This window comes from Sorex araneus, chromosome X (assembly GCF_027595985.1).
Source record: "Sorex araneus isolate mSorAra2 chromosome X, mSorAra2.pri, whole genome shotgun sequence".
NCBI lineage: Eukaryota > Metazoa > Chordata > Mammalia > Eulipotyphla > Soricidae > Sorex > Sorex araneus.
Genome location: NC_073313.1, coordinates 155,743,402 through 155,769,512, shown reverse-complemented (window position 1 = coordinate 155,769,512; position 26,111 = coordinate 155,743,402). Strand labels below are relative to the sequence as shown.

The following is a 26,111-nucleotide window of genomic DNA, read 5'->3' as shown; positions in this document are numbered from 1 at the left end:
CCATTCGCAACCCCCCTGCAAGGATCATTGTGCCAACTTTGATCAAGCTTCTCACACTTCCTACAACCTGTTACCACCCAGCCTTAATGAGTCAGGCTGGATCCAGTGTCTGTACCAGGACCCTTCCCCATCGCTCCCTCAGAGCGGCTCCATGTTCAGTGACACCCTCACATCTCAGTCCCCGACTTTCTTCCCCCAACACTCACCCCCCATTAGACCCTTCCAGAGCTGGTTCATGTGTCTGCCTCTGTCCGTTACTGACCCACATGCTCCAGCTCATCTGTCCGTCCACCACACAAACTCAGCCCAGTACTTCTTGAGATGTTTCTGTCTCTCTCTGTTTTTATCTCCATACTTGCCCCTTTCTGTTCTTTCCATCACATCTCTCGCACAGCGCCATCCATGGTCTTCGTTATGGTTCAGGAATCTCCGCTTTCACCTGAGTTCCTTCAGCTCAGGTCTGAGTGAGGCCCAGTCAGGTAACGTTCCTGTGTGTAAAGTGAGATCCTTCCACGGCTCTGCAGGAGAGTGTGATGTCAGGAAAACTATCCAGATACAAATGCCTCAGGGTTCTTCCCCTCTCGCACTCCTCCTGGTGGGGCTGTCCCATGGCCTGTCCGTTCTCTTGGGTCCAGGAGGGGCGGCCTAGGTTCTCACATGACGTTGCATTTCCTGTCATAGAGGATGGTTCTTAGTTTGTCTTATTAGTATTATGGTGTTCCGCTTAATAGGCACATAAGTATCTTTTTATTAGAAGATTATTGAATTATATATTTTATTTTTATTCATTTATTTATTTTTTTGGGGGGAGCCTCTTTTTGAAGCGAGCAGACGCTATTGGGCTACACTAGCACGTGACAGGGACGAATGGAGACGTTATTGGTGCCTGCTCAAACAAATCGATGAGCAGCCCGATGACAATAATACAATGATTTGCTTTTGGTTTTTGGGTAAAATCTGGCAATGATCAGGGGCTACTCCTGTCTCTGCACTCAGGAATTACTCCTGGCAGTTCTTGGTGGACTGTATATGGCATACAAGGGATCGAACCCAGGTCAGTTGACAAACTCTCTACCCACTTTACTATCCTCTGGCCTCAGCCAATCAGTATTGACTACAACTTTCAAACTCAGGTTCCTGATCTATTTTCACTTTTGAAGATCCCTGAATATGACGCAGGGTCACATTCCCCTGGTCTTGATACTCTGATCTTGAAATTACAAAGCTTTGCTGAGCGCACACCAGAGCTCCTGCCCACCCAAAATCCATCCAGTTCTGAGGGAAGGGAACTCTAAGAACTCGACAGAGAGTCTTCTCTTCTCAGGCAGATTGTGGGGCCCTAGTCAAGTTATTGTCATGGGACATTTGCTCTCAACAAAACGTACATTATAGACTCATAGAAAAACTGGATGCTCTTTCCTGAGAAATGTCCTAGCCTGGGTGGACCTGGACAGGCCTTCCTCACTCACCGAACCCATCCATCCTTCTGTGTCAGGGATGACAGACTATGTGGCCTGGGGCACAAGTGGTGCTGAGGGAAAGTCTCTGCAGCCCCTCCAGGAACCAGCCCCTTCCCTGCTACTCTCGACACATAGGAAATGCTTCCCGACAGGGCCACAATCTGAGGGGCTCAGGGTCTCTCATGGGAGCTTCAAGCCTGTGCCCTGAGCAGTAGTACAGGCCCTTCCCTCACGTCCCAGATGAGACTCTGCTGGATGGTGCTCAATCCCCGAGCTATTATCCCATTAGCTATAATTGCCTCATTGCCCGGTGTGTGTCTCTGATGGCTCAGGGGTATGTAACAACATTACATCTGAGCTGGCCTGTCATTCTTTATGTGTCCGATATTTAGTTGGTTGTACATGGAACAGTCGATCCTCATTCCTTCATGTAAACTCACAAAGAACAGAGTCTTTAAACACCACATCCTGCTCTGAAGTGTGCAGTTGGAAGTAATCTCCCCTCACCCAGCGGGGAGGATGGATTCCCTGAGGAAAAGTCACCTGAAACCTTCAGACACTCAGGCTCAGGCTCCCTCAGCTGCCAGCTCAGTCCCTCCATACGACCCCTGTCACTGTCCTCTGGGCTGTTGAACACTGGGGTGTGACGCCCTGGAACAGCTGCAGGAGGACAGGGAGGACGGAGAGTGTGGACTCCGCTGCAGCCTTTTCCTGACAACAAAGTCAGGAATTTGGAAACTCACCCAGGCCCTGACTTGCCATGTTTCAGCGTTGAGGGAAGCCCAGGACTCCAACTTCCTGATGGGTTGAAGGTTCATCGAAACCTTTCAGTTTCTAGCTTTCTTCTCATTCAAATTTCTGTAAAATTCTAGAGCAAGTTTTATTCGGTTCTCCCCTTCTACAATGCTAGTGTGACCTTCTTTGTTAAAGTTAAGGGCTGAGGTTAATCCAGGACTCCCCCGCCAGGCATGAATAAGCAAACAGAACAATCCCTCCATAGAGGGAAGCCCACTGAGGGTCACCCTCCTCTGAACCAAACACACAGGATGCATTCTGGGAGCCTGTGTGCGGGGTGAGGTGTGGAAGGAGAAATAACATGGGCCAAGAGGAAATCCTGAGGCGAAGGGTTTTCCCACCATTTGGGGGTGATGATCACTACACAGGTGTCCATGTATGTCAGTGGTCATGAAACACAATGTTCTGCACAATGTTCTGAGTCAGTATTCTGGGCAGGGCGTGGCCTGATGTGAGCTTTCTAACTGGTCAAACCCTTCCAGGGTTAGAAGGCGGGAAGGAGCCAGGGCTGATGTGAAGAGTCACACTCCACGCCCCTCCTGCACCCTGGGCTCCAACATGCTCCAGGGCCATAAAACGTTCAGGATAAACACACTTGTTCTCATCTCAGGGGAGATATTCACGATATCTCATTGGTTCCTATTTTGTGTGTTTTATTTGGTTGTTTGTGCCACATCAGGTGTCTCCAGGCCGTACTCCTGACTCTGTGCTCAGGGATCCCTCACGCTGGGGCCTTGGGTAACCATAAATCATGTTGAGGATAAAGCCTGATCAGCTGCATGCAGGAGAGCACCTTACACCTGGACTGGTGCTTCCTCTGTTTTTTGCTGGGACCAGTCCTGGGGAATGGGAATACGCCAAGGGATGCTGGGGGTTTCAATGACAACAGAGATAAGAAAGGAAAGGCTTCGAGACAGGGGCCTGCCATCTTCATGCACGGAGAGCTTGAATGCCAACGCTTTCATAATCATCAATTAGAATAGGGAATCATGAGAAGAACAACTCGCAAGTTAGGTCACTTGCTAATGCCGTCTGTCTGGGCTAATCTTTTACACATCTTAGGGCCTTAGTACAAGGGGACAAACATCTTTAACACTGGGCATGTTTCCTCTGAGAGAAAGAGCAGAGACAGAGCAGACACAGGAGTCGGCCTCAGTTGTTCTTCACATCTCAGGGTCCTGAAACCTGGCCTTTCTCATTTTTCTACCTAAACATTTGATTCCTGGGGAGAACGGGACTCTTATTCATTGTTGGTGGGAATACTTACTGGTCCAGGCTTTTTGGAAAACAGTATGGAAATTCCCCCCAAAACTAGAAATTGAGCTTCCTTATGACCCAGCAATACCACTCTTTGAATATATCTGAGAGATGCAATAAAATACAGTGAAATTACATTTGGACTAGTATGTTTATTGCAACACAGTTTACAACAGCCAGAATCTGAAAAAACCCAAAGTGCCTGAAAATAGATGAGTGGTTACAGAAACTCTAGTACATCTATACAAGTGGAATACTACGCAAATGTTTGAAGAGATAAAATAATAAAATTCGCTTACAAGTGGACAGACAAGGAAAGAATCATGTAAGTGAAATTAGTCAGAAAAAGAGGGACAGACATAGAAAGACTGCACTCATTTGTGGAATATAAAGTAGCATAATATGAGACTAACACCAATGACAGTAGAGAGAAGGGCCAGGAGGATAACGTCATGGTTTGGAAGGTGGCCCCATATGCTGGCGGGGGGGGGGGGGCGGGGAGGGGGAAGGCATTTGGGATGGAGAAGGAACCACTAAGTAAATGATGGTTGAAGGGATCGCGCGGGAGATGGGGAGATGTGTGTTGAAAATAGACCAAGGACCAAACACGATGACCTCTTAGTATCTGTATTGCAAATTGTAATGCCCAAAATTAGAGAGAAAATAAGGATTGCATCTGCCATAGAGGCAGGGAGTGGGGTGGGGTGGTGGTGGTGGGTGGGTCACTGGGAACAATGGTGGTGGAAATATGCATTGGTGGAGGGACGGGTGCTCAAGTATTTTGTGACTGGAACATAACCATGCAAGTTTGTAACCATATTTCACGATGAAACAATAAACCTTCTTAAAAAAACATTGGATGCCCAACAGAGTTAAACTGGGAGTGACTCACATATGTGGAATATAAAGTAGCTGAAAGGTACAAGCTTACAATGTTGTGATTCCTGGCAGACATTTCACTAGACTTAGTTACTAAAATACAGAAATCCAAAACTATGCTGCTGCTAGTGCGGCCTCCGGACCTCATATCTCTTCATTCTCAGCAATGGAAAACAAATTAACAAATACTTTCTTTTCAGCAGATCGACTTTAGGGGGGAGAAACTCCAAATCAATAATAGTGAATTTTTTTTATTGAAATATTGAATGTAATCAAAGTAAAGTGAAATTAAAGTGAAATTTACAAGTCACACATGCGGGGTGGGGGGCTGGGGAGGGGGGGAAGGGGGAAGGTATATTATGATTCTTGGTGGTGGAATATGTGCACTGGTGAAGGGACGGGTGTTTGAGTATTGTATAACTGAGACTTAAACCTGAAAGCTTTGTAACTTTCCACATGGTGAACTAATAAAAGAAAAAAAAAACTGGGAGTGACTCAGTGGATTACCTTTGTCTAATGCTGGGACCAACTTGTACCAGATAGGAGCACATTATACAAACATTTTCAGCTTTATTGTGTCAGTTTATATGAAAAAATAAAAGTTACACTATGCAAAAAAAATAATGATATTCAAAAATGCAACAATGTTGCATAATTTTTGTATGTAATGACTGAATGCTGTGACACCTCAGTTCCTAATCTTTTCAAGTCACAGCATCCCCATATCACCACACCTGCCCTGAGTCCTACAAACTCTCTCCCAGCTCAGCCAAAACTTTATGTGCAGAAAGAAGACATGCAAATGAGCCGCTCCCTGTGATGATATAAAGACCCCAACCTCGGCACTGGGAGAGGAACTCAGGGATTCTGTCAGACGGAAACAACATGGCGTGTGGGCTGAGCTGGCTTCTCCTGGTGGCTGTGTTAGGAGGTAACTCAAAGGCGACAGAGACACAGAGCATGGGAGAGATGGAAGAGGCAGATCCTCTGTGTGAGGAGAGTTTCCTGACAAGGATGTCTTTGTGTTTGCAGGGGTCCAGTGTGAGGTGCAGCTGGTGGAGTCTGGGGGAGATTTGGTGCATCCCGGCGGATCACTGAGACTCTCCTGTGCAGCCTCTGGATTCACCTTTAGCGGCTACGTAATGTGTTGGGTCCGCCAGGCTCCGGGGAAGGGCCTAGAGTGGATTTCTTCCATTAGTGAGCGTGGTATTAATATATACTATGCCAACTCTGTGAAGGGCCGATTCACCATCTCCAGAGACAACAGCAAGAACACACTCTCTCTGCAAATGAACAACCTGAGGGAGGAGGACACGGCCCTGTACTACTGTGTGAGACACAGTGAGGGGAAGGCCCTGTGGGCCCAGACACAAACCACCTGGAGGAGGAAGCAGGGTGAGCTTTAGGGCGCAGGCCCCCAGGAGGCTCTGAGGACTTGCCCCTGAGGAAACGTTGCTCATGACCAGATGAATCTTGTTTCTCTTGATATCAGGGCTGGCCTGCCCCTCAGCTCTCAGATGACACCAACCCTCCTTGTGGGTTGTGGCTGAGTCCTCCATCCTCACTGTGGGCAGTAACGACTTTATCACACTCTCTCTTCTGATGAAAAGTTTCCAGTTTAGGACCATGTTACTTCCCTGGGACCTGAGGGGCACATTATTCTCCTGTAGAATTAAAATGACCCTGTTGGAGTTGCCTAAAACTGAGCAACTCAGTAACTGAGGACACAGCCGTGTATTATGGTGCAAGAGACAGTGAGGGCAGGTCCCTGTGAGCCCAGACACAAACCTGCTGTGGGACACAGGGGAGCTGCAGGGGTGCGTGTGACCACCAGGGGGCGCTGTGATGCAGGGATTCCAGTGCTCTGCTCCAGGGGCAGGGGAGAGAAGCACTGAAGGGGGAGCTTTCTTTACTCTGTAGGTGAAATATATGAACAAACTTTAATTTGTTACTTATATACATTTTAATAATTACTTTTTTTCCTATTAGAAATTTGCTTATGTCTCTTCCTTTCTGAGTCTACTAGGGACTGTTATGTGCTGCTAGGTAATGTGTGGTTGATTTTTTTTTTCCATAAAGATCATCCCTTTAAACAAAAAGGGGAAATTTATCTCTTTTTTAAATTACTAATATAATAAATAAAATTAAAAATTAATTTTAATTTTAATCAATATTAAAATCTTATTGATTGTCAATAAGAAGTGACAATCCCTTCTTATTGTCACTGAGGGAACACGATGACAATGGTCTGAGTGTTGATGCTTGTGGGTCACAAAATCCATGCGCTTCTCCTAGCACCAAATCCCCACAGACCCCCACACTCTGCTCTGGCCCCTGTGCTAGGCCTCTCCTTCCCAGTGATCTGAGCCCCCATCCGACTCCTCTTGGGAACCTCATAGTGTGGTTAAGTTGCAAGGGCCGTTATCATTGGATCCTGTCCATCCTGACACTGTTCTCTGTGTACAATGTGTATAAAAATAAAAAGAAAAGGCGCGGGCGAGGGAAGGGACGCCTCACCACACCGAGCCAGGCACAGGGCCTAGGGCAGCAGCTGTCTCTCCCGCCACCCGAGTTCGGTAGCCTCCAGCCGCTTCCCCCACCCCGGGGAGGTTGATGGCGATAATGCGGCAGGCGAAGGAAGGAACGGAGCCATGATGGTTGGTCTCACTTTCAGTTTATTCCAGTCTTCCCTCTATACACTCTCCGTCCTCTGTACACCTTTCCGCCCTCTATACACTTTTCGCCCCCATACACTTCCCCCCCCACCTTCTCTCTGAACCCCTTTTATTGATCATGGCCCTTCCAAAGGGCGCAATACATTGACGTCACCAAAAGCACCAAAAGATCTTACAGGAAGAACATTGAGGCAACATAATTCTCTTGTATCCTCAGGCCCTTAATCTAGGCCCCCAGAAAGAAGATACAAAACCAAAACCGAAGCCTTCTTTGGGCTGAAAGCACTCGGATTTACATCCCAAAGACCAGGCTGGGCTGCAGCAAGAAATCTACATGTCAATTACAAACTAGGTGGCACCTGAAATTTACATCCCAAAGACTAGGCTGGGCCAGAGCCTGGAATCTACAATGTCAAGTCAAGCCTGGCTAGCACCTTAGATCTGCGGGTCAAAGATCAGCTAGGTTTCTGTGACAAAAGGTTTCTGTGACAAAACTCCAGAAGGCAGCTGGAAAAGGGGAAATATTCCAACACAATGGATGAATGACATCCTGTGAATCGGCCCTCTCTCTCTGACAGACTTCACTAATATTCTCTAGTTCCATTCATGGTGCAGAAAACATTGATCTTACGTCTTTTCTTATAACTGCACAGTATCCCACTGTGTATAAACACCACGATTCCTTATCCACAAAATTGTCATTAAGTATTAAGATTGTTTCTATGTCCTGGCAACTATTCTAACTGCTGCAATGAACATATGCTTACAAATATGACTGTTTTCACGCTAGGTTGAAGACACCAAAAATATAATAAATTTTAACTTGGAGACTCAATTTTCACTTTTCAGAGAAATATCATAGTGTTTTCCATAGATAAGTCACCATAAACATAGAAAGAGTTTTTACTTTGACAATGTTCCAACACTGTTTGTTTCCAATAGTTTTCATATACGCCATTCTCACTGGGGAGAGATGGTTTCATTGTCCTTTATATTAACATTTCCCTCCTAGTAAGTGTTGATAAACACCTTTTCATATGCCCACAGCCCATTGGAATGTTGCATTAGGAAAGAATCTGTTTATTTCCCACACCATATGATGATGAGTGATTTGTTCTGATGTTGAGTTTTGTGAGTTCTATGATTATCTTAGACATTAGGTTCGATGTGTTGGATCTAAGCTCAGCTTAGATCTGAGCTTCAGTGGGTACACATTTTCTCCCATTAATTAGGGCATCTTAGTTTTGTTGTTGTTTACATCACCATTAAAATCTTTTAACTTATTTAGTCCCATTTATTTAGTTTAGTTTATCTTATCTCTGACAGTGGAGTGAAACTATAGATGAGCCCTCTAAGATCAGTGTCATGGAGAGACAGGCCGAGGTTTTCCTCTGTGGATTTTAAGGATTCTGATGTCAACGCTGGACCATAAGTCCACTTTTAATTATATTCTGTATCTGGTGTGAGATATGGATTTGATTCTATATTCTATTGTTGTTTTTGTATGTGGTGTTGCTTTCCCAACACGGTTTGTTGAAGAGATTTTCCTTGCTTCACTCCATAGGATGGAATTCTTTCCCAAAGCTTCACCGTAAAAAATCTAAGGATTTATTTCGGGCTTCCATTTCTATGCATTTGGACTGAGAGTTTATATTCCTGAAACTCAGGGTTAATTTCTATAGCTTCATGATATTATTTAAAGTCTGTTCCCCAGGGGACATCCCAGGTCTCAGTGAGGCCCTGTCAACACCAGAACCCACAGTTATTCCTACCAACCGACCTCTGGCCCTCCCAGTCCCACTGAGAAAACAGCACAGGCTTTGTGGCTGCCAGAAGTGACTAGAGCCACAGAACTAGCTGAATAGAGTGAGAAACTTCACCAAATCCATACACAGACCACAGGGTACTCACACTGTTAGCACAAAAAGAACACCAGGAACAATGAAAAAAAAATGATTCTCTTGTTTCAATGAATATGAATCCAGGTCAAAACATCAGAACATCCGATGCTCTGTGCGTGTGCAGAGAGCAACAATCCTCTCAGTGCTCTCTGACCTGAAGAAAAACACTGACAGGGAGACTCAGGAATCTCAGTGAGAGAAGGAAGGGAACAATGATCACTGTCCTTCAAACAGAACCGAAGGAGAGAAAGAACGGACTCCATGACTGAATGAAGAAACAGACAGAACTGAATGCTGCAATAGTGTGTTATATGTGCATCTTGGCTACTGCACTTAGTGCTGCCATGAACACGACTATAATTGTTAGGGCGCGGATCGAGATCTCCCTATAACGACAAAGAGACTCCAGAGACTGCAAACAGCAAGCAGGGTTTATTGTAAGACTGGCTAGCCAGGGTCCAGCCGCCTACGCGGACACGCAGGTCCAGCAGGTTGGGCAAAAGACCCCGAGCTTCTCCAAAGGAGATCTTATATAGGCCTTCCCCGGCCGTTACAGCAGAGCCCGTGCATTTCATAGCCAATAGATTTGTAATATTACAAACTTTCTTAACCAATCCATTTAAAGAACATCACTCCTTAGCCTATGGTTTTAGAGATCAGTATTCGAGCCAATATTCAGGAATGTCCCGGTTCTGGGGGCAGTCATGGGTCTTGTGATATGGGTCATGTGATATGGGTCTGGTTATCTGGTCTGACCACCACCCTTCTTGTGACCCAGGGTGCCTGTATCCAAATTCCTTGCTCCGGGACAGATAGACAAGTTATTCTAGAATGCGGGCTCCTGTAAAAAGAGTCTTATGAAAGCTAAATAGATTCCTGTGGTCTTTCCTGGGCCAGATCCTCACACCTGAACTCCAAGACTAGAACCTTTTCAATTTCCTAGACCCTGCACCAAATTCCAAGGGCACACAATGGTTGTCCCAGCTGCACACAGACAGGGCACTGGGACAGGAATTACTCCCTCGTGAGCAGAAGTGTGGGGGAGTCTCCTAGCCTGACCCAGGTCTAACCATCCACATGTGTTCTCGACAGAAAAGAACCTCAGTTCCCCTCACTCAGTGCCTGGAGGAGACTTTCAGTTTCCTGTTCTGGGGAGGCCCAAGGAACACAGGCTCCTGTGTTCAGCATTTCAACAAGGGACACTTAGGTCACATTTGAAATAACAGGAATAAAGGAAATGTTTTGACTGACACTGGGGGCATGTTCTTCTGCCCTTTCTAAATTCTCAGAAAGATCTTTTTCTCTCAAAAGTGTTGAGTTTAAAAAATCCCAGAGAATTTGATCCATGCACTGTCTTCCCTGATGAGGTTTCAGCATGAAGTGAGGAGCATCTCCATGGGACTGGGGAAACGTCCTCCTTGCAGTGGCCATTGGTCAAATGTTTTGACCCCCATGTCCCTGCACTTAGTTATCTTGTAACCAAGAGGACTCTGGGAACAAGGAGATGGTCCGTCTGTCTTGGCAGTAGACCCTCAAGGATTTATGAGTGGAGCGTACCGAGACATAGCAGTCTGTAGGATAACATTGGGTATGTAGACATACCCAATATTGTCCTACAGCAGCCCTCAAAGCCATAAACCCTTCATCATATGACAGAGTTATTAGGAGAGCAATGGGTCCATAGAGGCTGAGGGGGAATGCCTGTGTGCACTAAGGAGCAGGTGGCAGAGGATGCAGGGCATTGTTATGACCGGAAGAAGCTGTGGAGCACTGGCCTTGACACTCTAAGGCAGAGGCAAGGTGAAGTATTGCTGACACCAAAGATGTCTCTTTCCCAAGTCTTGAGCCATTGGGCACCAGCAAATCAAGGCCAATTAATCTACATTATTCTTAGAAATGTCAGAGAAGTTGGAGCCTGGGGAACTCTCTACAGGTCCAATGTCCTCTAGTGTCAGGGAGAACTCCAACACCTCTACAACTCCCAACACTTCCCATTCAGTGGGACATTGTCTCCTTAATAATGAGCCAATGCTTGGGTGGTTCCATGAGTATCCTGGGACTATCTAAAGGGATTTTAAAGCAGGCTAGATTAGAAAATTCTCAGGGCTGTGCTACAGGCAAGAATAGAGTAGGATATTACCAGAACTGTGTCATGCTTTAATGTGATTGCTGGTTATTTGATCACCGTATGGACAAAGCTGTGTGTTAGCCCAGTCCAGCTCTTAAGTTATCTAACTCTTACACATGTTAAAGGAAACTATGGCTCACGTGTATGGATCCAGGTGCTGGGGTAGTGGAGCAGGGCCTTGCCTTGCATTTGTTCGATCAACCAAGAGATGATTTCCGTCACCTCCCAAGCCCTCCCATACACACACAGACACAGACACAGACACACACACAGACTCACAACAGTCATTCTCTGAGGACAGAGTGAGGAATAAACCCTGAGAACCACCAGGTGTGGCCCACCCGCTCCCCCATATTTTAAAAAATCCATTGTAAAATGTTCCAGGATATTTTCCTGGTCAAGACTTTTGAGGCTAACTTGCAAACAGGACATGCTACAGATTACTTCTCACCTTTTGAGACTGACCCCGAGGGTCAGAGGACAAAGGCCTCAGAGTCTTTGGCTTTATAGTGACAAACTAAAACAGCATCTGAATTTTCATATATCAACTTTGAGTTTGGAACCATGAAATCAGTTCTCTGAGGAGTGAGCGATAATTGTTCTTTAGCTGCTTCAAAAGTTTCTTGTTATATTTTTCCCCCTTAATGCTATCAACTTGTCTTCTCCTCTCCAAATCTACAGAGTGAGACTGGGTATCTTTATAACAGCCAGGCAATGAGCAAATTACAAATACACACATCCTTATGTGGAGAAACAGGCTCAATATGTTGATACAGTGGATCACTCCTCAGCAATGAATTAGTGTCTATCTGGCCCATCTAACCTGCATGCATGATCTGGCAGAGTGTGGGAGGCTGGGTAGTGGGAAAGAAGAATTACTGGAACAACAGAAAGCATCTGGGGTGAGTGATCAGTACACTGCTCTGTGGCAATGGTTGCACAGTGCCAGTGCTGTAAACAAGATTTATGTTCAGGCTTTATGGCACTTCTGACAAAATTTTTTAAGCTAGTTATAACATAGGTGATAGAATTTTAAAAAGTGTCAGTTTAAGGTTCCAGTGTACAGGTACTGCACACCACTGTTACCAAGTGCCTGTACCCTGCAAACCCTATCCTATTTCATCTGCGACCTGCACTTTCTTCCCCCCTCCATCCCCTCATTCTTCGCTGATTGGCATCTACAGTTTACATGCACACTCTCTCCTCCCTTAGCACCACCCCTGTGCTCCAGATCCTCTGTCCTCAGCCCTGGGTCACTTCCAGTCAGCCTCTTTGCTACCCTCACCCCAAACCTGCACTCTCAGGCCAGTATCTCCTTATGAAGATACATAATCAATTGATAGTTTTTATTCTCTTCATTTGTTTCTCTCATTATTTAATTTTATATTTATGTGTTTTGGTTTCAGGGCCACAGACAACAGTGCTCGAGGTTTCTTCCTGCTCCCTAGGCTCAGAGAAAATTAAATAAAACTAGAAACTATAAAGCAATTTTAAAATAAGTGTTGTGTGGGGCTGGAGCAATAGCACAGCAGATAGGGTGTTTGCCTTGCAAATGTTTGCCTTGGCTGACCTGGATTCGATTCCCAGCATCCTATATGGTCCCCTGAGCACCGCCAGGGGTGATTCCTGACCGCAGAGCCAGGAGTAACCCCTGTGCATCGCCAGGTGTGACCCAAAAAAGCAAAAAAAAATTGATAATAAGTGTTGTGTATCAGTGAGTCTGCCTCATCTTTCTCCATGAGTAGCCTCAAGCCAGCACCAAACCCTGGCAGTCCCGGAAGCCTCAGTGCACAGGTAGAACCCGCCAAGTGAAAGGAAAGAAAGTCGCCAAGAGCTCCCCTCTGTGTCTGTGCCCTGTATACTGTAGGCAGGAGCGAGTCGGCTTTCCATAGGGACAATAGTGTCCTAGAAGAATAGAATTTCTCCCAGTCCAGGCCAGTGTTAAGGACGCGATCTGTGTTTCACCTAGCCCGATGAAATGTTCCTTTTGTTAGGGCACGGATCGAGATCTCCCTATTACGACAAAAAGACTCCAGATACTGCAAACAGCAAGCAGGGTTTATTGTAAGACTGGCTAGCCAGGGTCCAGCCACCTACGCGGACATGCAGGTCCAGCAGGTCCAGCAGGTTGGGCAAAAGACCCCGAGCTTCTTAAAGGAGATCTTATATAGGCCTTCCCGACCGTTACAGCAGAGCCCGCACATTCCCTAGCCAATAAGTTCATAATTCGACATGCCTCTCCCTCCAATCCCATTAGGCCGATCTGCTTGTCCAGCTTATAGATTTACAGGTCACAATTGCATAAGCGCCTGCACGGGTCCGAGGGCTGAGCCCGGGCCTGGGAGGCTATCTGTCTGGATTATACCCTTATATGGTCATAGCTCAGGAGTCCGCACATTCCTCTTGGAGCAAGCAGATAGCAGAGGCCTGAGTGGAAAATACATGGTTTTTATTGTCTTTGGCCCCGCCCAGGGCAGTCCTGCCCTAACACTTTCCATAAGACATGCTTTGGTGTATCTCACGCCCTCTCTTCTTAAATGAATTTTTCTTTCATTTTCCCATAAGAAAAAAGAAAATAATAAAGAAAATTTGGAAAAATGTTCACCATTTTTCCAAGAATCTGTGCTACGAAACTTCAGTCATTTTTTTCTGAAACTGGTGGAATAAAGGCTGGTGCTTGGGGGAAAGCCATGCTGGGCTGGGCAACTCTGTTCAATGGGATCTTTTTGTTTGATGTTCCCATTGTTTTCTCCATTCTGGGAAGCCTAGTACAGTGGTACTAATGCAATCACTGAAGCCTTTCCTTAAACTGAGGGAAGGGCCCAACCCTGCATAAAGGTCACAAGTTCTGGGGACTTGGGGGTTTGCTATACACCCTGACAGTGGGTTTCGGTTCATCATGTGAATGTGACTTTGACTCTTCTAAGGACTTAATCATTGAGGGCCTTTCCTGTTCTGTAGCCCTCATGCTCACCAGGTCAGCAGGCCTGAGAGGCTCGGCCCTGTGGTCTGGCTCGCACACACTGACTCTTCCCTGCACCTGTGGAACACGGTGTGTCGCCGGGAGAGCTTGAAGGGGGAGCACGCTGCCTGGGATCGGGGTCATTCTCCAGCAGCAGAGCACAGTGGTCGTTCACGCTAGCCTGTTCCCTGGGAGGTCTAAGGTTACTGTTAGTCTGGCTGAGGATATAAACTCTGTGCCTGTAGAGACAATTCGCACTTTCTCTGGTAGTGCCTGACACAGCTGTATGGTATACAAATAGCAATGCAAACAGAAGCCAGTTCAAAGGTGGCAGTGGATAAAGCATGAGGCAGCAGAAACGCCTTTGAGAGGTTTTCTGTCATCACTCATTCTCTAATATTTTGTCCTTTTTTTTCCCGTTATGCTAAGTGTTTTGAGTTTTCCAGTAGTGATGCTTTTTTGAGTTAAATATAACCTGAGTTATTCCTCTGCTCTGACACTGTTTCAAAGAAGTAGGTTACTGTGAGCTAGATTGTAAGGAAGGTTGAAGCTAAAGTGGTTTGGCATTTCTGTTTAAACATTTAAACTGTCAATAAAAAATATATATAATTAAACATATGCTGGAAGTAGTTGAAATATAATCTATAACGGTTGTCTGCTCCAGGACAAAGGCTCACAGGCCCAAACTCTAAATCAACTGTAGAGTCAGGGTTTGAACGCTCCATACACTTTGTCTCAAGGCTCATCAGAAGCCGCCGTAGTTCTGTCCTAGAAAGTAGTGGGGGCTGAGAGGAACACGTCTGTCCTTTGGGTCTGTCCTGGCATCTTAGACAGGAGGAGAGTTTTAATCAAATCTTAGATATGAATATTAGGGCAGCCGTGCCCACCCCCACAGCCGCCTCCTGCCCACTCACCCACCGGCCCTGCCCCTCAGATTCCACCTAAATCTCCCAGGAGGGGCAGCCCAGGAGCTGGAATTCACGGACACACTGACCCTGGCTGAGTGCTAGGGGTCACTCTTGAGGGACCCGGGTCCTGTCTCTGCTCTGCTGAAGGCCCAGTAGAGGCACCCACCCCCCACTGACCCACCACACCTACTGCCCAAGGCCTAACTCCAGGGCTGCACTGAGAGTCTCCTCAGACTCATCCCAGTCCAACAGATCCTAAACTTTCTGGACTCAACGACACCTTCTCATTCCTCAGAACTGAAATTCCAGTTGGAGACACTAATTGAGAAAGTAAGGTAGAAGCCAACCAAACAACAAAAACAATGACACAAACGGCTCAACCAGCGATGAACAGCTTATAAGTGCTCAAAGACTCCAAAACCCAATGGTGAGATGGAGCGATTTTCACAGATGTTCTTTTACTGAAATCATTTTGATAATTCCTTTAGGCATTTGATTGTAACAAGTAACACAGAACAAATCATCCTGTGACTGCTAAAAGGGCAGGCGTGCGAGGCTGGTTGGGGAAATGGGGACAACGAGGAAGAAAGGTCACTAGGAGGCAGGATTGGTGTGGGAATAGCAAAAACCCATTACATCTGCGTTAGGAACAACTTTGAAAAACCACGGTGTTTAAATTAAAAAAGGGTTAATTTTAGAGTTGTTGAGGAACAGAGATAGGAAAACGTAAACTATTTTATGTATATATGAAAGACCTTTCATATTGAGGGAATTTTGATCCTTTCATCTTCTCTGATTATGAAGAAGACTAAGTCAGGACCCTCCTATGACCTGTTTCAATGCGCCCACTTGACTAGTGCTCAATCCTCCAGACAGGGTGTGTGGACTTCAGCGTCCCAGTGTAACAAAAGGGACCTGAGACCAGAGATCTCCACTAATAACAGACAAGGTCACGTCATGCAAATCCCTCTCAGGCTCTGGGGTCAAATGCTCTCTGGGCTGTGGAGCTCACAGCTGTCTCCTCACTCAGGGCTGAGTCTCTGGGGAAGGCAGAGCTGTGCTCAAGAAGAAGATGATTCTGTGGGGTCTTCTCCTCTGCCTGCTGACAGCCCCCCTGGGTGATTGTCCCGGATGTGACAGGAACTAGTGGGGAGGAGTGATGCAGGGACTGACAGTGACTGATTCTCCTTGTCCCCAGGTGTCCTGTCTGAGATGCAGCTGCAGGAGTCAGGCCCAGGGCTGGTGGCCCCCTCCCAGACCCTCTCCCTCACCTGCTCCTGCTCTGTCTCCGGATTCTCCATCACAACAAGTGGTTCCTGCTGGGCATGGATCCGCCAGCCCCCAGGGAAGAGCCTGGACTGGTTGGGGAGTATATGTTGGGATGGAAACACTTACTACAGCCCATCCCTCAAGAGCCGCGTCTCCACCACCAGAGACATAAACAAGAACCAGTTGTCCCTGCATCTGAGCTCAGTGACCCCGGAGGACACAGCTGTGTATCACTGTTCGAGACACACAGTGAGGGGAAGTCAGCATGAGCCTAGACACAAACCTGCTGAGACAGGCTGGGCTGCAGGGGTCTCCAGGGCCACCAGAGTGCGCTCAGGACTGAAAGTGGCACAGGGACCAAGAGGGGGTCAGGCCCACAAAGGGAATCCTAACAGCACAGTAACTAACCCACACTGTACTCAGAGTGACCGCAAGGCGAGGTCAAACAGGGGGCCCTGTCCTGCCATCACACACTCTTAGAACGGGTTCATTCTCAAATTTCCTACAAGGATCTCTGTACCAACCTCCTCCAGGATCTCACAATTGCTGCAGCCCCTGTTTCTGCCCAGACACATGGAGATGAAGGTCTCTTGACCCTCCCTGCAGTGACCCCACACACTCCCCTCCTGTCTGCTCCCCGGAGACTCTGACTCCCCTGCTCAGGGATGCCAGAGATGGGCTCAGCAAGTCTCCTGTCAAAGGGTGTCTGGTCACCTGAAGACCCACCTGTGACCCCTGAGTCTCCTCTTCTTCCTCACTCTGCTGTGTCCCTCTGTGCAGTGCTAAGGGAGGAGCTGCAGAAGGACTCGGGGGAGGCTCCAGCCCACACCCCTTAGCTCACTCCTGGACACTCACCCTGCAGGGCCTTCAGGAAAGGTCCCTGTTACTCTCTAGTGTCTATTGGTCTGGTGGATGCTGGGGGTGTCACAACTGCACTGAATAAAAGCAAAACACTGATCTGGGTAGCTAGAATGCTCATTGATTGCCAACAAAAATATCATTTGAAAAACATACATCAATGATGATTGATTATTTACTTGCTATGCCTTGTGCATGGCGGGAACCGGGAAATCAGGTGATTTATTACTTCTTATTCTGCACCCTGAGACCCAGGGCGCCCATGGTGTGTCCCTCAGACAGGGGGCAGATGAGTTGAGATACCGAGAAGGAGGCAGGAATAACGGTTCATTCCTCCTGCATCTGATTTTAGTCCATTTGGAACCTCAATGGCCTGGATGGTCACACTTTATAGAGAAAATCTATTTTCTTGAGAAAAAAATGTTCACATAATATTCCAAGACAGTGAATTCAAACACACTGCAATAAAGAGTATTTCTGTTCACAGATATTTGTCATTCAAATTTTCACAAGACGTCAAATATCCAGCCGATATTAGAGGATATTGATCCTTAATGGCACTTGGAAATTCTACTGGCCTACAAATCAAACACCGATAGTGATCTACTGAGAAGGACATTTCTTTTCACAAGTTAATCTTTTCTTTTTCAGCATTTCTATCTTGTACTGTGGCCCTTTGCTCTCCCTTGCAGGACTTCCCCATGCTGCCCTTTCTCTGTAAACCAGACTTACTCTAAGGTCTCTGTGAGCTGTGATGGGACTCAGGCATGACTGACCTCCACGTGGAGGCAAGAAGGATTCCCTTCTCCATGGGCTGTCTCTGAACACACATCCCTGGGGAAACTGGTGTGAATCAGGCTGGGCTCATTTCTCAGTGCTCACACCTTTTTTCCCCGATGATGCTGAGGACACACTTCTCTATTCATACTGGGAATTAGGGGACTCTGAAGGACCCCTCAGACCACAGGAGGGGGCTGCAGGGGCGCTGCCGACCACCAGAGGGCACTCGGGAGCCACCTCAGAAATGACTCAGCCCCACCAGGGGCAAAGAGGGTCATCATGTGCTAGAAGCCCACACGCGCCAATATTCTGTCACAACACAGGACACTCAGCCCCCATCACCCCACCCACTCCCACCCATGCCCAGTTCCAGCGTCTTTTCCATGACCCTTCCCCATCACTCCCAGAGCAGTTCCACTTTCAGTGACACCCTCATACCCCTCCCTGTGGTCTGTCCTCCCTGTCCCCAACACTCACCCCACCAGGCCCCCAGGACTTCAACGCCTGGCAGGTGAGTATTAATCAGTACTTTCCTGTTTGTTATTGTTTTTTATAGCTTTCTCTTTGATACTCATGTAAGATATAGAACGGCTTTTCCTCATTTTTCTTCCTCCTTTTAGAAAGCTCGTGTGACCCATTTTAAAGGTCCAAACTGAGAGTAATCCCAGATGCTTTCAGGCCTCAGTCAAAACCCATAATATATCCCTGGAGTGGAAGGCTATTGAGACAGAATATCCATCATCACACCCTACACACACTTACACAAACAGGAAGCACTGCAGAGAGCATGAGGAAGGGGTGAGGCATGGGGGGGAGGAATAACATGGGCCAAGGGGAAACACTGGGGTGAGGGGTTCATCCAGTGTTTCAGGTGTGATGATCACTGCACAGGTGTCCATATATGTCAGTGCTCATGAAACATTACTGATCTAAAATCAGTATTCCGTTTAGGTCCTGGCCTGTTGTGAGTTTTATTACTAATCAAATGCCTACATGGTAAGAAGGAGAGATGGAGCCAAAATTGCTGTGAAGAGTCACACTCCATGCACCTCCATGCACCCTCATCTCCAACATACTCCAGGTTGATACAAGTTTAGAATAAACACAATTTGTTCTCATTACAGGGGAAAAGTTCTTGACAGTTGTCTAGCCCATTTTTAAGTTGTTTGTTTCATTTTCTTGTTCATTTTATTTTGGTGTTTGGGCCAAACCAAGGGATGCTCAGGGATTCTTTGTGGATCTGTAGTCAGGAATTACTCTTAAAGGTGCTTGTGGGGCCACGTGTAATATTGTGGATCGAACCTGGGTTGGACGTGTGCAAGGCAAGAGACCTACATTGTATTATCTCTCAGTGATTGATTTGGTTGTGTTATTTGTGTCACTCTTGGTATACTCCTGACTCTGTGCTCAGGGGTCACCTCTTGTGGGGGCATGATAAACCATGTGAAGGGAAGGGGGCCAATCTGATTGACCACATGCAAAGAAGGAACCTTCCCTTCTACTGCCTCTACATCTCTAGCTACTAGGGACCAATCCCGGTGAACAAGGACCAAACATGGGATGCTGTATTAACAGACAGACAGACTGAAAAGAGAAAGGGTGTTGCTCAAGGGACTAACAGCCTAGTGGACTGAGAGCTCCAAAAGCCCAACACATTGAGAGTTATTGCTTAGAACCAGTAATCTTCAGGAGAACAACATTCTTAGGTCCATTTTTCTAACTTACTCTGTCTGAGCTTAGCTCTTACACATCCAAGGGCCTTAGGTAATCTGGACAAATAACTTTAACGCCAGAGATGTTTCCTCTGGGAGAAAGAACAAAGACAGCTGACACAAGGGTTAGCTTCAGTGGATTTCCAGACATGAGGGCCCTGTTATCTCTTCATTCTTACTTTCTCCTGATTTTATTTTAACCCTTGCTTTCCAAACATTTTCAATAGTGAGTGACTCAGTGGATTCTTTTTCTGTAGATAGTGGGACTAATTCTTAAAAAGTATTTTAAGTATATTGTAAAAACCCTTTAACCTTGAATGTGTCATATTACATCATGAAATAGAAGTAATGATACACACATTATAGGATTTATATAAAAATAAATATTAAAACATCAAATAAATTGGTTATCACATAAAAATTGCGTACTGGAATAGCAGAGTTTCTGAATTGTTTCCTTGTCACAGGCACCCTCAGTACCTCCTCCCTGCTCTGGAGTTCTTCCTTCTCTCTACAAGTTCAAAGAGAACATTTTATAGAGAAGGAGGACATGCAAATAAGACTCTCTCCACGGTGATGAAAACAGTCCAGACCACCCTCAGCTCTGGGAGAGGAGTCAGTTCAGGGGTTCCCAGGGCTCCATCCTGACTCACACAGAACCAACATGGTGTGTGGGCTGAGCTGGCTTCTCCTGGTGGCTGTGTTAGGAGATAACTCATGGGCGATAGAGACAAGGAGCATGGGAGAGATGGGAGAGGCATATTCTCTGTGTGAGGAGAGTTTCCTGACCAGGATGTCTTTGTGTTTGCAGGGGTCCAGTGTGAGGTGCAGCTGGTGGAGTCTGGGGGAGACTTGGTGCAGCCCGGGGGGTCCCTGAGACTCTCCTATGCAGCCTCTGGATTCAATTTTGGCAACTATTACATGAACTGGGTTCGCCAGGCTCCAGGGAAGGGTCTGGAGTGGATTTTAAACACTAGTCCTGGTGATAATACATACTATGCCGACTCTGTGAAGGGCCGATTCACCATCTCCAGAGACAACAGCAAGAACACACTCTCTCTGCAAATGAGCAGCCTGAGGGAGGAGGACTCGGCCCTGTACTACTGTGCGAGAGACACAGTGAGGGGAAGGCCCTGTGGGCCCAGACACAAACCACCTGCAGGAGGAAGCAGGGTGAGATTCAGGGGCGCAGGCCCCCAGGAGGCTCTGAGGACTCACCCCTGAGGAAAGTTTGCTCATGACCAGATAAATTGTGTTTCTGTGGAAATCAGGACTGGCCTGCCCCTCAGCTCTCAGATGACACCAACCCTCCTTGTTGGTTGTGGTTGAGTCCTCCATCTCCACTATGAGCAGTAACCACTTTATTATAGACACACACTCTGTGCCCCTGACCTTTACCCTCTGACATGCACCCGGGTAGTCTCTACCTGGTCACCCTACACCTGGGAGTCCTGCTCTGGGACGAGCTGAACTCTCACCCCATCCATTCACTAACTAGATATTCAGGTTTTCCCATCCCCTGTCCACCCCTCAGCCCTTGTAGAGGAGAGACCAGGTACTGTGACACAGGGAGCACTGACTTGTCCACGGTGAGACCAGAGGCAGAACCCAGAGCATTGATGTTCTCACTGAGCCCCCACTCTCCCGGCACCCCCAAATATGCCACACCTCAGAGCCCAGGGACCGTCCTTACACTAAGGCTCCGTATGGAGACCATTGCAGATGTGACTCTTAATGATTTTCTCATTGTGGTTCCACTCAATTTCTGGTCTTCCCTCCCAAGACAGAAACTTGGGAATTAGAATCTATATTCCTCTCCTCACTCCCATGCTAACCCCCTGAAGCAGCTTTCCTATCTGGCAACATTCCAAAGTCACCTCTTTAAAATCACAAGTGCACCATTAATTCTTTACCTAGGGAACTTAAAGTTCCTTATAAATCATAATTATAAGTTGATTATAAACAATAATTTTGTTTGCTCTTTCTTGGGGCACACCCAGTGGTGCTCAGGGGTTACTCCTGACTCTGCACTCAGGAATTACTCCTGGCAGTGCTCAGGGGATCATATGGGATGCTTGGAATCGAACCAGGGTTGGTCGCGTACAAGGCAAACACCGAAACCACTGTGCTATCACTCCAGGCCTGAAAATCATAATACTTTAATTGTTCTACATCTGAAGGAGTGAAAAAGCCACAACAGGATTCAAGAACATTAGGGAAAAGAAACATGTTTAATTTAATTAGGTGAAAATAAAGAAAAGTTGTTAATCTAGAGTTAATATTGGTGTGTAAAACTTTCATAATTTGAGTGTGTAATATATTCATAATATTGGTGTGTGAACATATTTGATAAATTTAATTAAGTGTCCTGTTGGTCTTGGTGAAGCAGCTTTAGGAAATATTCCCAACATTCCCATTTACTCCATCATCCTTCCTGAGGTCTGAGGGCCCAGCTCCCCTGGAAACTGCTGACTGTGGAGAGTACAGAGGCAGCGCAGGTGGGTCTGGTCAGTGAGGATTCACTGTTCCGGCCTGCAGGAGCTCTGGGACAGGACAACTGGGGACAGACACAGTGAGTAACGTACTTATACACGAGAGTTTTTATGAATCCTATAGCCACCTGGTACATGAGGTGTCATGTCATCCATCTCAATCCTTGTGTTGCTTGAGTTGGTGTTTGTGTGTCTCTGTGTCTAACCTAGCAGAATTTTGTAGACCATGCTGAGTGTGTAGACTATTTGTGACCCTTAATGTTGGCTTTTAATTTTTTTTATTTTTTATTTTTTGGTTTTTGGGTCACACCCGGCGAAGCACAGGGGTTACTCCTGGCTCTTCACTCAGGAATTACCCCTGGCGGTGCTCAGGGGACCATATGGGATGCTGGGATTAGAACCGGGTCGGCCGTGTGCAAGGCAAACGCCCTACCTGTTGTGATATAGCTCCATCCCAATATTGACTTTTTAAACATCAAATTTTAGAGCATATTTTCTGGTCCCTTAGATTTAACTCAACCCTCAGGTGCTCTATGGAATTAGAGGCTACACATATGTGACACAGCCTGTGTCTAGGTTCCATGCATTTGGGAGGGGGTGGAGAGCCGTGCCTGACGCTGTTCAGGGCCAACACACTTGTGCCCTTGTAAAATGTGTGAGTCTGAGCACTAAGACCAGGTTCCAGGAGAAAAAGTTTGTGGGTTGAGGACTCTTCAAGGTCACTTATAGGGCACCTGATAGGTCTGGATTCCTCAATGACGACCCAAATAAACAGGATCATGAAGTTCACAGTCATCTTCTGGGTGCTGAGTTACATATAGGATGGAGCGAATTGAGTTGCTCCTGGCCAGGCCAACCACACCAGGAAGTTCACTAGGCTACGCATCTTCCTTGTCCCTAAATAGATTCAGCACCAGTGAGAAAGAACAAATCCACGCAAAGAACTGCCTTGAATCTCTCAGAGCGAAGCTGCACGAGGAAAAGGGGTTTTCATTCAAGGTAAATGACTGAAAAATCACTGTGAAATCTGATTGACATGGATTGGATTCAGCCAACTCAGAATTCATAGGGACAATAACATTGTCTGTTTTGCCCAAGGATTTGCATTCACAGTGGGAGAACAGGAGCCACCATACAGGGACACAGAGGGACAGGGGCCTGTCTACAAAGTAGAGACCCTGGGAGGGCGCTGGATTTGGTCATCAGGGACCTGACACACAGGGACTCTCCTCCCCAGCTGCCGTTTCCCCCTCAGCAATTCCTGTTTCCTGAGAGCTCCTCAACATGTTTCCTGTGCTGGAGGAAGAGGCCCGGCTCTGACAGGACCCCAGGGACAGGCACCTGACTGAGCAAAAGAACCAAATGTGGCACTGGTGGAAGGTGACAAGGGTGGGAACAGCAGGACCCTGTAAGGGACACCCAAGCTCTGATGGAGATTAAAGATGCCCAGATATGGACAGAGCAGAGTGACCTCAGTGGAAACATTGAGACGTGGCAGTTGAAGTTTTATTACTGAAAGTTATAAAAAGTCGAGGTTTGATGAAAATTTTAAAAGGAGTATATGGAATAGTTCAAATGTAGCCTATAACAAATGTCTAACCTGTGAGAATGCACGATAAACCCCAAATCAAAATGCAAAAATCAGAGAGCCAGAGTGACAGTACAATTTGAAGGGTGCTGGCCTTGCACTCACCAAGGGGAGTCATCCCCGTTATCCCATATAGTCCCCCTTAGCACTGCCAGAAGTAATTCTTTTTTTTTATTTAATTTTATTTTTATAAACTTGTTCATAATATTTGATTACATTTAATATTCGAACAAAAATCCCACCACCATTACACATTTCTACTACCATGTTTTGATCCTGAATCCCAAAATCTGCATCCAAAGCAGAATTAACATAATTTATTTTGTAATGCTTTTTGGGACTGGAGCCATAACACAGTGGGTAGGGTGTTTTCCTTGGATTCTTCCGTCCTTCTCAGAGAGCTCGGCAAGCTACCGAAAGTAATCCATCCACATGGCAGAGCCTGGCAAGCTACCTGTGGCGTATTCGATCTGCCAAAAACGGTAAGAACAAATCTCACACTGGAGACATTACCGGTGCCTGATTGTGTAAATCAATGAGCAATGGGACTACAGTGCTACAGTGCTACAGTATTGCTTGTTATGAACAATCCACTACAAATTAGACAAAAAAAAAAGGTTTCTTAGAGGAAAGTTTGTGAAGATTGTTGTATTTCACAAAGGAGCCAATAAGCCCTTCTATAGAGATTAGTAACACGTTGTTAAAGGTTGAGTCTTGTGTGCTTATATACATATACACACATATAAATATATATGTATAAATATATTTCTCACTAATATCATTGAAAGTAGATATTTACTACTCTAAACCCCATCAAATGTGGAGTGCTACTCTTGGTTTATTGGTGGTGTAAAGTGTGAGATGTCCAGGAATAGATTGGCTCCTTGGTGAGACCGGTCTAAGCATGTGGAGAATGGCCTTGAGCATGGCGACGGTTGAGTTCTGGAGGTTTTCAGCAGCCAGGGTTGGCTCCGCAGGGGCGGGGAGGGCCTCACCCACCCCACTCCCCATTACCCTGAATGAAACAGTAATTGCCAGGAGTAATTCTTGAATGCAAAGCTAGGTGTTACAACCAAGAATTACTGATCGTGGTCCTAAAACAAAAAAATAAAATAAAACTCAAATAAAATAAAATTCAAACAGGAATTTTTTATCAACTATGCACTTTGTCTCCAAATTTGGAGACGGCCACTGGACTAGAGTTGTTACCGACTGGATTCCATGGGATGTCAAAAGAACGTGTGGCTGCCCACCTACGAGATGGTCAGACATCTTCATCATGACCCTGAATGAACGGCTTGGGGCTCTTCCTGTTCCTGGAGCAAGTAGATGCCATTGGGATACACTAGCACGTGACAGGGACAAATGGAGACATTAACTGCAACCCTGCAACCGGCTTGAGCAAATCGATGAGCAACGGGATAACACGTGGTACAAGTGATGTATTTTGTAAACAGTTATCAGATACAACTATGTCATAATTTTGTTATGGAAAGAAATGAGTACTGGGAAGAGCAGTTTTCATTTGGATATCATTTTATAGAGACACAGGTATGAAATAAATTTAAGTATGATTATGACTATAAGCATTCTAAATGGTGGTTATATTTAAAAAATTTTATGGTACATAAACAATGCAAACTATTTTCATGAGCAACTTGAAATTGAAATGATAGTGATTATTTTAACGTGACTAAGACAGATTATTAAAATAAGTGAGGAGCCTCCTATGACCTGTTTCCATGTGCTCCATTGGCAAGTGCTCAATCCACCACACAGGGTGTTTGAGTTCAGCGCCCCAATGTGACAATAGATCCAAGGTCAGAAAGTTTCCCCTTATAAGAGATTGAGTCACCCCATGCAAATCCCTCTCAGACTCTGGGGTCAAATGCTCTCTGGGCTGTGGAGCTCACAGCTGTCTCCTCACTCAGGGCTGAGTCTCTGGGGAAGGCAGAGCTGTGGTTGAGAAGATGATTCTGTGGGGTCTTCTCCTTTGCCTGGTGACAGCCCCCCTGGGTGAGTGTCCCAGACATGAGAGAGTCGAGGGGAGGGAGTGACTGCAGGGACTGACTGTGACTGATTGTCTTTGTCCCCAGGTGCTGTGTCTGCTCTGACCCTGCAGGAGTCGGGCCCAGACCTGGTGAAGCCCTCCCAGACCCTGTCCCTCACCTGCTCTGTCTCTGGGGGCTCTGTCACCAGCAGTAACTATTGGAATCGGATCCGCCAGCGCCCTGAGAAAGGGTTGGAATGGATGGGGCTCTGGTCAGGTGGTACCAGCTACAACCCAGCATTCCAGGGGCGCATCTCCAACACTGCTGACCCCTCCAAGAACCAGTACTCCCTGCAGCTGAGCTCTGTTACCCCCAAGGACACAGCCGTGTATTACTGTGCAGGGCACAATGAGGGGAAGTCAGGGTGAGCCCAGACACAAACCTCCCTGCTGGGAG

At 46.5% G+C, this 26,111-nt stretch overlaps 1 protein-coding gene across 1 annotated transcript; it reads left to right on the top strand.

The window, feature by feature from the left end:
* The first annotated feature begins 5,276 nt into the window (after positions 1–5,276).
* LOC101540969 (immunoglobulin alpha-2 heavy chain-like) lies at positions 5,277–26,083 on the top strand. The gene is made up of 4 exons (XM_055121182.1): positions 5,277–5,322; positions 5,424–5,732; positions 6,141–6,233; positions 25,761–26,083. Exons 1-4 carry the CDS (start codon positions 5,277–5,279, stop codon positions 26,081–26,083), a joined length of 771 nt encoding a protein of 256 aa, XP_054977157.1.
* The last annotated feature ends 28 nt before the right edge of the window (positions 26,084–26,111 follow it).

Excerpts from the sequence above, each read along its gene's own strand:
- LOC101540969 (XM_055121182.1), top strand. The coding sequence starts at position 5,277 with ATGGCGTGTGGGCTGAGCTGGCTTCTCCTGGTGGCTGTGTTAGGAG. Across the intron at positions 5,323-5,423 it reads CCTGGTGGCTGTGTTAGGAG|GGGTCCAGTGTGAGGTGCAG; the intron begins GTAACTCAAAGG and ends TTGTGTTTGCAG. Across the intron at positions 6,234-25,760 it reads TGTGACCACCAGGGGGCGCT|GTGCTGTGTCTGCTCTGACC; the intron begins GTGATGCAGGGA and ends CTTTGTCCCCAG.